Genomic DNA, 15,890 nt, shown 5'->3' with positions numbered 1-15,890 from the left:
ACACGTCAGGATTTTTAGCGTTTTTTTGTGGAATTTCGCTATAAAAACGCTATAAATCCGGTTTAAAAACGCTAACATTATGCATCCTATCTTTTAAAATGCATTCCGCATTTTTTGTGCAGATGTTAGCTTTTTTTCCGCCAAAAAAAAACGCATACCGCAAAAATCCGGACATGCTCTATCTTTTTCTGGATTTTTTGCGGATTTCCTATCAAAAAGGTCATTCCAGAAAAAAAAAAAAAAAACGCTAAAAATCCGCAAAAAAAAGCGCAAAATCCGCACGCGGATTTCTGGCAGAATTCTCAGGATTTTGTCAGGAAAAAATCCTGACGTGTGCACATAGCCTCACACTGGAATACTCCCTGTAATCATAGATATATCTGAGCACGGAGAAAAATGACCGCAGAATTTAATGTTAGAGAAAAAAATACTCCCATATAATATTCAATAAAAATATAGTATAAAAAAAGACTCCATGATAATACAGAGCACAATGGAAATATCGTTCCTATAATATCAATGATCTCATAATCTCCATTCTGTGAGACCACCCGTAATAAACACAGGGGGCTCATCCTCTGCAGCACCAGCTACAATATGAAGACGCTGCTGTAAAATGTACAGAGAATAAGTCCGTGATTCTCCTGGAAAATTCTCTCTAATACAGTGAGTATTACCCGGAGTGCGGTAATTTATAGGAGAGGGATACTATATATACACACACACACAGTATATGCACAATATTACACCATGAACACAGAGTACGGAATGGACGTCTGTAATCTAATCTGTAATGCCGCCCTGCGGTAAATCATGTATGATACAGGCATATGCCGCCCTCCGGTATACAACACCACAAGTCCCGTGTACGGACGATATACCCCATTCCATCATGTATCCGCGGGTCGTGTCAGCGCCATTTCTCGCTCACTGTTCTGGGATTTGGTTCTTGCAGGGTTAATGTATATTTGTACAGCGCTAATAATTGCTGAAAAATGGAATTAATGAATAGCTGTCACAAGGTCAAACGTGGCTTGTTTCCCTCTTACTTTATTCCCGCTGCTTTCATTGTGTATTCAGTTTTTTGCTTTTCTTCTCACCTGCGGTACGAGAAAACATTACAAATATTCTCCGTACCACTTTGATGAGGTGACGTAACAGTCGGTCTGACGTCTTGATGTGGACAAAAGAGGCAGACTATGATCTTACAAGATGGGGCTCTTGGAGAGTCACAGCGGCAGAGATCTTACAAGATGGGGCTCTTGGAGAGTCACAGCAGCAGAGATCTTACAAGATGGGGCTCTTGGAGAGTCACAGCAGCAGAGATCTTACAAGATGGGGCTCTTGGAGAGTCACAGCGGCAGAGATCTTACAAGATGGGGCTCTTGGAGAGTCACAGCGGCAGAGATCTTACAAGATGGGGCTCTTGGAGAGTCACAGCAGCAGAGATCTTACAAGATGGGGCTCTTGGAGAGTCACAGCAGCAGAGATCTTACAAGATGGGGCTCTTGGAGAGTCACAGCGGCAGAGATCTTACAAGATGGGGCTCTTGGAGAGTCACAGCGGCAGAAATCTTACAAGATGGGGCTCTTGGAGAGTCACAGAGGCAGAAATCTTACAAGATGGGGCTCTTGGAGAGTCACAGCGGCAGAGATCTTACAAGATGGGGCTCTTGGAGAGTCACAGCGGCAGAGATCTTACAAGATGGGGATCTTGGAGAGTCACAGCGGCAGAGATCTTACAAGATGAGGCTCTTGGAGAGTCTCAGTGGCAAAGATTTTACAAGATGGGGCTCTTGGAGAGTCACAGCGGCAGAAATCTTACAAGATGGGGCTCTTGGAGAGTCACAGCGGCAGAAATCTTACAAGATGGGGCTCTTGGAGAGTCACAGCGGCAGAAATCTTACAAGATGGGGCTCTTGGAGCGGCAGAGATCTTACAAGATGGGGCTCTTGGAGCGGCAGAGATCTTACAAGATGGGGCTCTTGGAGAGTCACAGCGGCAGAGATCTTACAAGATGAGGCTCTTGGAGAGTCACAGCGGCAGAGATCTTACTAGATGGGGCTCTTGGAGAGTCACAGCGGCAGAGATCTTACAAGATGGGGCTCTTGGAGAGTCACAGCGGCAGAGATCTTACAAGATGGGGCTCTTGGAGAGTCACAGCAGCAGAGATCTTACAAGATGGGGCTCTTGGAGAGTCACAGCGGCAGAGATCTTACAAGATGGGGCTCTTGGAGAGTCACAGCGGCAGAGATCTTACAAGATGGGGCTCTTGGAGAGTCACAGCGGCAGAGATCTTACAAGATGGGGCTCTTGGAGAGTCACAGCGGCAGAGATCTTACAAGATGGGGCTCTTGGAGAGTCACAGCAGCAGAGATCTTACAAGATGGGGCTCTTGGAGAGTCACAGCAGCAGAGATCTTACAAGATGGGGCTCTTGGAGAGTCACAGCGGCAGAGATCTTACAAGATGGGGCTCTTGGAGAGTCACAGCGGCAGAAATCTTACAAGATGGGGCTCTTGGAGAGTCACAGAGGCAGAAATCTTACAAGATGGGGCTCTTGGAGAGTCACAGCGGCAGAGATCTTACAAGATGGGGCTCTTGGAGAGTCACAGCGGCAGAGATCTTACAAGATGGGGCTCTTGGAGAGTCACAGCGGCAGAGATCTTACAAGATGAGGCTCTTGGAGAGTCTCAGTGGCAAAGATTTTACAAGATGGGGCTCTTGGAGAGTCACAGCGGCAGAAATCTTACAAGATGGGGCTCTTGGAGAGTCACAGCGGCAGAAATCTTACAAGATGGGGCTCTTGGAGAGTCACAGCGGCAGAAATCTTACAAGATGGGGCTCTTGGAGCGGCAGAGATCTTACAAGATGGGGCTCTTGGAGCGGCAGAGATCTTACAAGATGGGGCTCTTGGAGAGTCACAGCGGCACAGATCTTACAAGATGAGGCTCTTGGAGAGTCACAGCGGCAGAGATCTTACTAGATGGGGCTCTTGGAGAGTCACAGCGGCAGAGATCTTACAAGATGGGGCTCTTGGAGAGTCACAGCGGCAGAGATCTTACAAGATGGGGCTCTTGGAGAGTCACAGCGGCAGAGATCTTACAAGATGGGGCTCTTGGAGAGTCACAGCAGCAGAGATCTTACAAGATGGGGCTCTTGGAGAGTCACAGCGGCAGAGATCTTACAAGATGGGGCTCTTGGAGAGTCACAGCGGCAGAGATCTTACTAGATGGGGCTCTTGGAGAGTCACAGCGGCAGAGATCTTACAAGATGAGGCTCTTGGAGAGTCACAGCGGCAGAGATTTTACAAGATGGGGCTCTTGGAGAGTCACAGCGGCAGAAATCTTACAAGATGGGGCTCTTGGAGAGTCACAGCGGCAGAAATCTTACAAGATGGGGCTCTTGGAGAGACACAGCAGCAGAGATCTTACAAGATGGGGCTCTTGGAGAGTCACAGCAGCAGAGATCTTATTACAAGATGGGGCTCTTGGAGAGTCACAGCAGCAGAGATCTTACAAGATGGGGCTCTTGGAGAGTCACAGCAGCAGAGATCTTACAAGATGGGGCTCTTGGAGAGTCACAGCAGCAGAGATCTTACAAGATGGGGCTCTTGGAGAGTCACAGCAGCAGAGATCTTACAAGATGGGGCTCTTGGAGAGTCACAGCGGCAGAGATCTTACAAGATGAGGCTCTTGGAGAGTCTCAGTGGCAAAGATTTTACAAGATGTGGCTCTTGGAGCGTCACAGCAGCAGAGATCTTATTACAAGATGGGGCTCTTGGAGAGTCACAGCAGCAGAGATCTTACAAGATGGGGCTCTTGGAGAGTCACAGCAGCAGAGATCTTATTACAAGATGGGGCTCTTGGAGAGTCACAGCAGCAGAGATCTTACAAGATGGGGCTCTTGGAGAGTCACAGCAGCAGAGATCTTATTACAAGATGGGGCTCTTGGAGAGTCACAGCAGCAGAGATCTTACAAGATGGGGCTCTTGGAGAGTCACAGCAGCAGAGATCTTACAAGATGGGGCTCTTGACGAGTCACAGCAGCAGAGATATTACAAGATGGGGCTCTTGGAGAGTCACAGCGGCAGAGATCTTACAAGATGAGGCTCTTGGAGAGTCTCAGTGGCAAAGATTTTACAAGATGGGGCTCTTGGAGAGTCACAGCAGCAGAGATCTTATTACAAGATGGGGCTCTTGGAGAGTCACAGCAGCAGAGATCTTACAAGATGGGGCTCTTGGAGAGTCACAGCAGCAGAGATCTTATTACAAGATGGGGCTCTTGGAGAGTCACAGCAGCAGAGATCTTACAAGATGGGGCTCTTGGAGAGTCACAGCAGCAGAGATCTTACAAGATGGGGCTCTTGGAGAGTCACAGCAGCAGAGATCTTACAAGATGGGGCTCTTGGAGAGTCACAGCAGCAGAGATCTTACAAGATGGGGCTCTTGGAGAGTCACAGCAGCAGAGATCTTACAAGATGGGGCTCTTGGAGAGTCACAGCAGCAGAGATCTTACAAGATGGGGCTCTTAGAGAGTCACAGCAGCAGAGATCTTACAAGATGGGGCTCTTAGAGAGTCACAGCAGCAGAGATCTTACAAGATGGGGCGCTTAGAGAGTCACAGCAGCAGAGATCTTACAAGATGGGGCTCTTGGGGAGTCACAGCAGCAGAGATCTTACAAGATGGAGCTCTTGGAGAGTCACAGCGGCAGAGATTTTACAAGATGGGGCTCTTGGAGAGTCACAGCAGCAAAGATCTTACAAGATGGGGCTCTTGGAGAGTCACAGCAGCAGAGATCTTACAAGATGGGGCTCTTGGAGAGTCACAGCAGCAGAGATCTTACAAGATGGGGCTCTTGGAGAGTCACAGCAGCAGGGATCTTACAAGATGGGGCTCTTGGAGAGTCACAGCGGCAGAAATCTTACAAGATGGGGCTCTTGGAGAGTCACAGCAGCAGAGATCTTACAAGATGGGGCTCTTGGAGAGTCACAGCAGCAGAGATCTTACAAGATGGGGCTCTTGGAGAGTCACAGCAGCAGAGATCTTACAAGATGGGGCTCTTGGAGAGTCACAGCAGCAGAGATCTTACAAGATGGGGCTCTTGGAGAGTCACAGCAGCAGAGATCTTACAAGATGGGGCTCTTGGAGAGTCACAGCAGCAGAGATCTTATTACAAGATGGGGCTCTTGGAGAGTCACAGCAGCAGAGATCTTACAAGATGGGGCTCTTGGAGAGTCACAGCAGCAGAGATCTTACAAGATGGGGCTCTTGGAGAGTCACAGCAGCAGAGATCTTACAAGATGGGGCTCTTGGAGAGTCACAGCAGCAGAGATCTTACAAGATGGGGCTCTTGGAGAGTCACAGCGGCAGAGATCTTACAAGATGAGGCTCTTGGAGAGTCTCAGTGGCAAAGATTTTACAAGATGGGGCTCTTGGAGCGTCACAGCAGCAGAGATCTTATTACAAGATGGGGCTCTTGGAGAGTCACAGCAGCAGAGATCTTACAAGATGGGGCTCTTGGAGAGTCACAGCAGCAGAGATCTTATTACAAGATGGGGCTCTTGGAGAGTCACAGCAGCAGAGATCTTACAAGATGGGGCTCTTGGAGAGTCACAGCAGCAGAGATCTTATTACAAGATGGGGCTCTTGGAGAGTCACAGCAGCAGAGATCTTACAAGATGGGGCTCTTGGAGAGTCACAGCAGCAGAGATCTTACAAGATGGGGCTCTTAGAGAGTCACAGCAGCAGAGATCTTACAAGATGGGGCGCTTAGAGAGTCACAGCAGCAGAGATCTTACAAGATGGGGCTCTTGGGGAGTCACAGCAGCAGAGATCTTACAAGATGGAGCTCTTGGAGAGTCACAGCGGCAGAGATTTTACAAGATGGGGCTCTTGGAGAGTCACAGCAGCAAAGATCTTACAAGATGGGGCTCTTGGAGAGTCACAGCAGCAGAGATCTTACAAGATGGGGCTCTTGGAGAGTCACAGCAGCAGAGATCTTACAAGATGGGGCTCTTGGAGAGTCACAGCAGCAGGGATCTTACAAGATGGGGCTCTTGGAGAGTCACAGCGGCAGAAATCTTACAAGATGGGGCTCTTGGAGAGTCACAGCAGCAGAGATCTTACAAGATGGGGAGCTTGGAGAGTCACAGCGGCAGAGATCTTACAAGATGGGGCTCTTGGAGAGTCACAGCGGCATAGATCTTACAAGATGGGGCTCTTGGAGAGTCACAGCGGCAGAGATCTTACAAGATGGGGCTCTTGGAGAGTCACAGCGGCAGAGATCTTACAAGATGAGGCTCTTGGAGAGTCTCAGTGGCAAAGATTTTACAAGATGGGGCTCTTGGAGAGTCACAGCGGCAGAAATCTTACAAGATGGGGCTCTTGGAGAGTCACAGCGGCAGAAATCTTACAAGATGGGGCTCTTGGAGAGTCACAGCGGCAGAAATCTTACAAGATGGGGCTCTTGGAGCGGCAGAGATCTTACAAGATGGGGCTCTTGGAGCGGCAGAGATCTTACAAGATGGGGCTCTTGGAGAGTCACAGCGGCAGAGATCTTACAAGATGAGGCTCTTGGAGAGTCACAGCGGCAGAGATCTTACTAGATGGGGCTCTTGGAGAGTCACAGCGGCAGAGATCTTACAAGATGGGGCTCTTGGAGAGTCACAGCAGCAGAGATCTTACAAGATGGGGCTCTTGGAGAGTCACAGCAGCAGAGATCTTACAAGATGGGGCTCTTGGAGAGTCACAGCGGCAGAGATCTTACAAGATGGGGCTCTTGGAGAGTCACAGCGGCAGAGATCTTACTAGATGGGGCTCTTGGAGAGTCACAGCGGCAGAGATCTTACAAGATGAGGCTCTTGGAGAGTCACAGCGGCAGAGATTTTACAAGATGGGGCTCTTGGAGAGTCACAGCGGCAGAAATCTTACAAGATGGGGCTCTTGGAGAGTCACAGCGGCAGAAATCTTACAAGATGGGGCTCTTGGAGAGACACAGCAGCAGAGATCTTACAAGATGGGGCTCTTGGAGAGTCACAGCAGCAGAGATCTTATTACAAGATGGGGCTCTTGGAGAGTCACAGCAGCAGAGATCTTACAAGATGGGGCTCTTGGAGAGTCACAGCAGCAGAGATCTTACAAGATGGGGCTCTTGGAGAGTCACAGCAGCAGAGATCTTACAAGATGGGGCTCTTGGAGAGTCACAGCAGCAGAGATCTTACAAGATGGAGCTCTTGGAGAGTCACAGCGGCAGAGATCTTACAAGATGGGGCTCTTGGAGAGTCACAGCAGCAGAGATCTTACAAGATGGGGCTCTTGGAGAGTCACAGCAGCAGAGATCTTACAAGATGGGGCTCTTGGAGAGTCACAGCAGCAGGGATCTTACAAGATGGGGCTCTTGGAGAGTCACAGCGGCAGAAATCTTACAAGATGGGGCTCTTGGAGAGTCACAGCAGCAGAGATCTTACAAGATGGGGAGCTTGGAGAGTCACAGCGGCAGAGATCTTACAAGATGGGGCTCTTGGAGAGTCACAGCGGCATAGATCTTACAAGATGGGGCTCTTGGAGAGTCACAGCAGCAGAGATCTTACAAGATGGGGCTCTTGGAGAGTCACAGCGGCAGAGATCTTACAAGATGAGGCTCTTGGAGAGTCTCAGTGGCAAAGATTTTACAAGATGGGGCTCTTGGAGCGTCACAGCAGCAGAGATCTTATTACAAGATGGGGCTCTTGGAGAGTCACAGCAGCAGAGATCTTACAAGATGGGGCTCTTGGAGAGTCACAGCAGCAGAGATCTTATTACAAGATGGGGCTCTTGGAAAGTCACAGCGGCAGAGATCTTACAAGATGGGGCTCTTGGAGAGTCACAGCAGCAGAGATCTTACAAGATGGAGCTCTTGGAGAGTCACAGAGGCAGAGATCTTACAAGATAGGGCTCTTGGAGAGTCACAGCTGCAGAGATCTTACAAGATGGGGCTCTTGGAGAGTCACAGCAGCAGAGATCTTACAAGATGGGGCTGTTGGAGAGTCACAGCAGCAGAGATCTTACAAGATGGGGCTGTTGGTGAGTCACAGCGGCAGAGATCTTACAAGATGGGGAGCTTGGAGAGTCACAGCGGCAGAGATCTTACAAGATGGGGCTCTTGGAGAGTCACAGCGGCAGAGATCTTACAAGATGGGGCTCTTGGAGAGTCACAGCAGCAGAGATCTTACAAGATGGGGCTCTTGGAGAGTCACAGCGGCAGAGATCTTACAAGATGGGGCTCTTGGAGAGTCACAGCAGCAGAGATCTTACAAGATGGGGCTCTTGGAGAGTCACAGCAGCAGAGATCTTACAAGATGAGGCTCTTGGAGAGTCACAGCGGCAGAGATCTTACAAGATGGGGAGCTTATAGAGTCACAGCAGCAGATATCTTACAAGTTGGGGCTCTTGGAGAGTCACAGCAGCAGAGATCTTACAAGATGGGGCTCTTGGAGAGTCACAGCAGCAGAGATCTTACAAGATGGGGCTCTTGGAGAGTCACAGCGGCAGAGATCTTACAAGATGGGGATCTTGGAGAGTCACAGCGGCAGAGATCTTACAAGATGGGGCTCTTGGACAGTGGATCCAGCGCCGAGTCTCCACTGATTCTGCACTGCTATTCTGCAGCACTGATTTCACGCCGTCAGCGCTGCAGCCTATCCGTGAGCTCAGCTGCTCTGATCGGCTTGTGCCATCAACTCAGGCAGAGCCACACAGCATATTGATTAGCTGCAGCGCTGTCGTCAATATCATCAGCGCTACAGAATAGCAGACGCTGGAGGAATCAGTGGAGACTCAGCACTGGATCCAAGAAGTGAGTAAACAACAGTGGGGGCGTTTTTTTAATAAACTGCAGCCGGGACACTAAGGATTTTCTAACACTGAACAACCCTTTTACAAATTATTGGACTAGCTCCTCAGGCGGCAGATTACAGCTTATATCCTCCAGGAAGATGAAGGAGGTGGTGTGGTGGTTGGCCGAGCAGGAAGGTCCAGACAATCACTATGATCCATAGAGGAAGAAGGGGGTAGATCCAGTGATACTTCTAAACGCACCAACCAAGACATTAAATTTCTCTTGGGATTTTCTCCTCGGACATCATATTCATCCACTGCAGAATGTGAATTTTCCCGGGAATCATGAAATAAAAAATGTGGGATTTGACGTGATGGATCTAACCCCTTCTTTCTCTTTATGGACTGCCTCACCTTGGATTTGAGATCCTGTGCACTCGTGACTGCAGAGACCTGTATGTCATAAACAGGTCTTCCCCTGTTAGTGTGGCGACCAAGGGCGGAACATGGCACAGTGTATGATGCGTCCTTGTCATGCTACACCCCCAGATAATGCACAGGGTATAATTTTTTTTGCAGTGTTGCTTTAATTTCACAAGAATTTCTGAAGCTCATCAAGAGAATGAGAGAAGAGAGGAGGTGGTGATGGCGAACTCAGTCGAGGGGTTCAAGAGAGGCCTGGATGTCTTCCTGGAGCAGAACAATATTGTATCATACAATTATTAGGTTCTGTAGAAGGACGTAGATCTGGGGATTTATTATGATGGAATATAGGCTGAACTGGATGGACAAATGTCTTTTTTCGGCCTTACTTACTAACTAACTAACTAAGAATGCCAAGAGTGTGCAAAGCAGTCATCAAAGCAAAAGGAGGCTACTTTGAAGAACCTAGAATATAAGACATATTTTCAGTTGTTTCACACTTTTTTGTTAAGTATATAATTCCACATGTGTTAATTCATAGTTTTGATGCCTTCAGTGTGAATGTACAATTTTCATAGTCATGAAAATACAGAAAAATCTTTAAATGAGAAGGTGTGTCCAAACTTTTGGTCTGTACTGTACTTTCTTCTCACCCCCCAATGGTCCTTTCTCATTCTTTACCAGAGGCCTGGGAGTTTGAGGGTTCGGCGCAGGATTTTAGTCTACTGAAAAAAAAAAAACAAATGTAGAAATGTTTGCATATTTATTAAAAAAGAAAAACAAACATCACATGGTCATAAGTCTTCAGACCCACATATTTAGGTCACATGCTGTCCATGATCCTCATTGAGATGGTTCTCCTCCTTCATTGGAGTCCAGCTGTGTGTAATTAGACTGATAGGACTTGATTTGGAGCGGCGCACACCTGTCTATATAAGACCTCACAGCTCACAGTGCATGTCAGACCAAAGGAGAATCATGAGGTCAAAGGAACTGGCCAAGGAGCTCAGAGACAGAATTGTGGCAAGGCTCAGATCTGGCCAAGGATACAACAGAATTTCTGCAGGACTCAAGGTTTCTAAGAGCACAGCGACCTCCATAATCATTAAATGGAAGAAGTTTGGGACCACCAGAAGTCTTCCTAGACCTGGCCGTTCAGCCAGACTGAGCAATCGTTGGAGAAGAGCCTTGGTGAGAGGTATAGAAGAACCCCAAGATCACTGTGGCTGAGCTCCAGAGATGCAGTAGGGAGATGGGAGAAAGTTCCTTAAATCAACTATAACCAGACCTTGCTCATCACCTGCCCAATACAATCCCAACAGTGAAACATGGTGGAGGCAGCATCATTCTATGGGGGTGTTTTTCAGCTGCAGGGACAGGACGACTGGTTGTCACTGAAGGAAACATGAATGCGGCCAAGTACAGAGATATCCTGGATGAAAACCTCTTCCAGAGTGCTCTGGACCTCAGACTTGGCTGAAGGTTCACCTTCCAACACAATGACCCTAAGCACACAGCTAAAATAACAAAGGAGCGGCTTCAGAACAAGTCTGTGACCATTCCTGACCGGCCCAGCCAGAGCCCTGACCTAAACCCAACTGAGCATCTCTGGAGAGACCTGAAAATGGTGTCCACCAGCGTTCACCATCCAACCTGACGGAACTGGAGAGGATCTGCAAGGAAGAATGGCCGAGGATCCCCAAATCCAGGGGCGAAAAACTTGTGGCATCATTCCCAAGAAGACTCACGGCTGTACTAGCTCAAAAGGTTCTACTCAATACTGAGCAAAGGGGCTGAAGACTTATGGCCATGGGAGATTTCAGTTTTTCTTTTTAATAAATTTGCAAAAATTTCTACATTTCTGTTTTTTTCAATCAAGATGTGTGCAGAGTGAACATTAATGAGAAAAAATGAACTTTTCTGAAATTACCAAATGGCTGTAATGAAACAAAGAGTGAAAAATTTAAAGAGGTCTGAATACTTAGCCTGGTGTCCGCTGCACACGCGGGTGATGACTGGGTGACTCCATCACTACTTAGTAAATCATACTGGCGGCTGACATATCTGCGCTGTAAACATTACAGGGGAAGCTGCTTCTACTTAGTGGTGATGCAGCGAGTGCTTGATATGTTATGACATGTATGTAAATCTATGAGGCCACACTGGGTTCTGGTGGGGGACGCCCTGCAAAGTGACTGCATGCTGGTGGGGGACGCCGTGTAGGGTGAGTGTGCACTGATGAGGGAGGTGCCGTACAGACTGAGTGCACACTGATGAGGGGCACCGTGCAGGGAGAGTGCACATTAGTGGGGGGCACAGAACAGGTAGCGTGCATACTGGTGATGGGCGCCGTGCAGGGAGAGTGCACACTGTTGGAGGAGCGCCATGCAGGGACAGTGCGCACTGGTGGGGGGCACCGTGCAGGGAGAGTGCACATTAGTGGGGGGCACAGAACAGGTAGTGTGCATACTGGTGATGGGCGCCGTGCAGGGAGAGTGCACACTGTTGGAGGAGCGCCATGCAGGGACAGTGCGCACTGGTGGGGGGCACCGTGCAGGGACAGTGCGTACTGTTGGGGGAGCGCCGTGCAGGGATAGTGCGCACTGGTGGGGGGGTGCTGTGCAGGGATAGTGCGCACTGGTGGGGGGCGCCGTGCAGGGACAGTGCGCACTGGTGGGGGGGGCTCCGTGCAGGGACAGTGCGCACTGGTGGGGGGGTGCCGTGCAGGGAGAGGGCACACTGTTGGGGGAGCGCCGTGCAGGGAGAGGGCACACTGGTGGGGGGGCGCCGTGCAGGGACAGTGCGCACTGGTGGGGGGGTGCCGTGCAGGGACAGTGCGTACTGTTGGGGGAGCGCCTTGCAGGGACAGTGCGCACTGGTGGGGGGCACCGTGCAGGGACAGTGCGCACTGGTGGGGGGGGGCGCCGTGCAGGGACAGTGCGCACTGGTGGGGGGGGCGCCGTGCAGGGACAGTGCGCACTGGTGGGGGGGTGCCGTGCAGGGAGAGGGCACACTGTTGGGGGAGCGCCGTGCAGGGACAGTGCGCACTGGTGGGGGGGGGCGCCGTGCAGGGACAGTGCGCACTGGTGGGGGGGTGCCGTGCAGGGAGAGGGCACACTGGTGGGGGAGCGCCATGCAGGGTCAGTGCACACTGTTGGGGGGGCGCCGTGCAGGGAGAGTGCACACTGGTGGGGGAGCGCCATGCAGGGACAGTGCGCACTGGTGGGGGGCACCGTGCAGGGAGAGGGCACACTGGTGGGGGAGCGCCATGCAGGGTCAGTGCACACTGTTGGGGGGGTGCCGTGCAGGGTGAGTGCACACTGGTGGGGGAGCGCCATGCAGGGACAGTGCACACTGGTGGGGGGCACCGTGCAGGGACAGTGCGTACTGTTGGGGGAGCGCCGTGCAGGGACAGTGCGCACTGGTGGGGGGGCGCCGTGCAGGGATAGTGCACACTGGTGGGGGGGGCGCCGTGCAGGGTCAGTGCACACTGGTGGGGGGGCGCCGTGCAGGGACAGTGCGCACTGGTGGGGGGCACCTTGCACGGAGAGTATGGCTACAATCACGCATTACCAATGGGATAACAGCAGAATGGCTGATACAGCACAGCGCAGGGAATACTGCCGGCGGGTGATGGGCGGCTGAACTGGAACCTCACAGCAGAAAACACTGGGGCATTTCATCCACATCTGTGAAAGTCATTGCATTATGACCCAGCACCTGGTACAATGACTGACCTCCTCTCGGGCGCAGGGTTGGGGTATAGCGCATGTGAGGGGTACACAGGCCGGTCTCCACGGCACACATTCATGCTGGAGAGGTCGGGCTCTGACTCCGCTAACCACACTACAGTGAGGAGTTCTGCAATTCTATAATTCGGCTCCATGATGAATAAGTCAATGCTGTGTTTGTTCTCCCCGTGTTTGTTTGGGTTTTCTCCAGGTGCTGTAGGTTTACTCCCAAAATCCAAAGACAAACTGATAGGGAACAAATATTGTGAGCCCCGATGGGGACAGAGATGACGTCTGTACAGCGCTGGGGAATTAACGGCGCCAAATAAGAGACTAATGCATAAAATAAGAAGATATTCAGGGTAAATTACTGCACAATAATTTTCTCTGGGCAGAAAAGTGCTGCATCCAAAAGAAAGTTCATACGATGTTTCTTTCCAGAGATTTACACAAATTCGTGTTGATTTAACTGCGACGTGTGAACTAAAAACGTAAATCTCCTCATAACACTAATAATGGGGGGCAAGTGCTCAGACAGACTATTGGGGACCATCACCTAAAGGATATTTTACATCACATTGTAGCAAAACCCTGATGTAAACAGGAAGCACAATGTATCAATGCTGCCAAGGAAAACACAAACGTTGACCCCCTCCTCTCCACAGCTAGGACCTGGGTAGGATTGGCCTGGTCGAAAAACAGATTTACAGCAAATGACAGATAAATATCGTATACAGAAAAAAGATCTGCAATAAAGAAATATTTCAGAAGCCACAAATCAAGCAGTAGTGAACGGAGCAAGGATTAATGGAGAATCAAGTGATTATTTATATATAAATATATATAAAAGTGTGTGCATATATTCACCTCTATATACTTGTGTGTTTATACACACAACTATATATATATACATACACACACACACACACTATATAATATATATATATATATATATATATATATATACACACACACACACACACATATATATATATATATACACACACACAACTATATATATATATATATATATATATATATATACACACACACACACAACTATATATATATATATATATATATATATATATATATATATATATATACACACACACGCACAACTATATATATATATATATATATATATATATATATACACACACATACATACACACACACACACTATATATATATACACACACACACACATATATATACATACATACACACACACACACACTATATATATATACACACACACACACATATATATACATATATATTTATATAAAGCATTTTTTGTAAGTGTCTTTATATAATGTATATTCATACAGCTATAAACACATACATTATATATACCGTATATACACACACAGTTATGTAAAGTGTTTGCTCAATTGTTGCAGTTTGCACAAAATCTCAGCATTTTAAAAACAAAAATAAAAAAGAAGGAAATCTAGGAGTTAATATGCATTCCATTTCTTATAGTACTCTAGAATGAAACACAAACCTTAAAACTGTGAATATTTTTTAACATTCGGATGGAAAATACAAATTGCTGAATTTGGCTTGAATTATATGCAATAACAAAAAGCTACACACAAAAATACGGTAAGTAAAAAAAAAATGCAAATTATAAAGTTAACTTTAATTTTTTTTACATTTTTTCATGCTATAGTCAATAAATATTTATTTTATTTAATATAAGGTACATTATTTGCTATATATTTCTATATGGTACATGATAAACAGATATATAAGAAAACTCTATACTCTGTTCGAAAAAAAAAGGGAGACTGAGATTGTTGAAAATATAGGGCCCACAAGCTGGATTTAAAAATACCACAGGGAAAAATATTCATATAAACACGGTGTCTATGTAGAACGTCTACTTATTTGTGTATACATAATATAAATATATATAAATATATATATATATATATACACACACACACACACAGTGTGTATATGTAACTATAGATATATAAAATCTGCTGTGCATGCACACACACATTATATATAAATATTACAATAATATACATACACACATACTGTCCACATACACACGTTATTCACATCTGTCCATACAAATATATTCAGAATCGTCTTATTTCTCATTTATCAGGTTATTATTATGGTTATTATGACTAGTAATAGGACAATAAATTGTGCGGAGGTGGTGCGTATGGGGGGTTTGGGTAATTTAGCACCGGGGTACGTCTGTCCGGCGCAGCACGCACATGTACATGTAAACATTTCAGCCTTTGATTCGGATACAGAATACAGAGCGTTGGAGCATTGAGGGGAAGAAAAACCTGAGAATAAAGCCTGAAATGTCTCTTTTCAATGTGCCGGTCGCCCCTGTTGATCTTAGAGCATCTACTGGTTGGTGGCGTCGGCCTCTGTTGATTTAATTATGATATCAAAGTGCTTTGTGGAGTTAGAAGATTTTTTTTTTTGTTCGATATATGTGGGATGAAGCGGTGGTCTTCTTCATCAAACTGTGTCCTAGGTGGCAACTCCCCCCCAAAAAGAAGGCAGAGCAGATGGGGGGTGGGTAATGAGGCGGGGCGTGAAGGGTTAACGGCAGACCCTCCACACATGGGGTTTTGAAGTTGATGACAATCTCGGCTTTGCATTAAATAACATCACTTCCACATGAGCTGCTGCTAATACTGTTAGATTATCCGGCATGCAGGACCTTCCTTCCCGTCTTTTTAGATTAGCGTCCTACCTGGCTCTCCGAGGAGCTGCCATCGTCCCCTAGAAGCTCATTTCGCACTTCGTCACTGTAGGCGATCCGTGACCTTTTCTGCAAAACAAAACAAAAGGGGAGAATTAAAAAAAAAAAAAGAAAAGTGTTAGGAAAATAAATCTTGGAATTAAATGTGAAGAGGAGCAGGGTGTTTCCGACCCTGGAG

At 47.8% G+C, this 15,890-nt stretch overlaps 1 protein-coding gene across 4 annotated transcripts in view; it reads right to left on the bottom strand.

Annotated features, from left to right (window-relative positions):
* The window catches only part of VTI1A (vesicle transport through interaction with t-SNAREs 1A), a 508,838-nt gene that overhangs the window by 398,823 nt on the left and 94,125 nt on the right, over positions 1-15,890 (bottom strand). For all 4 annotated transcript variants that reach the window (XM_069754293.1, XM_069754291.1, XM_069754294.1 and 1 more), the window contains exon 4: positions 15,704-15,781. In XM_069754293.1, the coding sequence (XP_069610394.1) occupies positions 15,704-15,781 (78 nt within the window). The remainder of the gene's footprint in view (positions 1-15,703; positions 15,782-15,890) is intronic.

The sequence above is a fragment of the Ranitomeya imitator genome, chromosome 2 (assembly GCF_032444005.1).
Source record: "Ranitomeya imitator isolate aRanImi1 chromosome 2, aRanImi1.pri, whole genome shotgun sequence".
Taxonomy (NCBI): Eukaryota; Metazoa; Chordata; class Amphibia; order Anura; family Dendrobatidae; genus Ranitomeya; species Ranitomeya imitator.
This window is presented reverse-complemented; position numbering and strand designations above follow the sequence as displayed.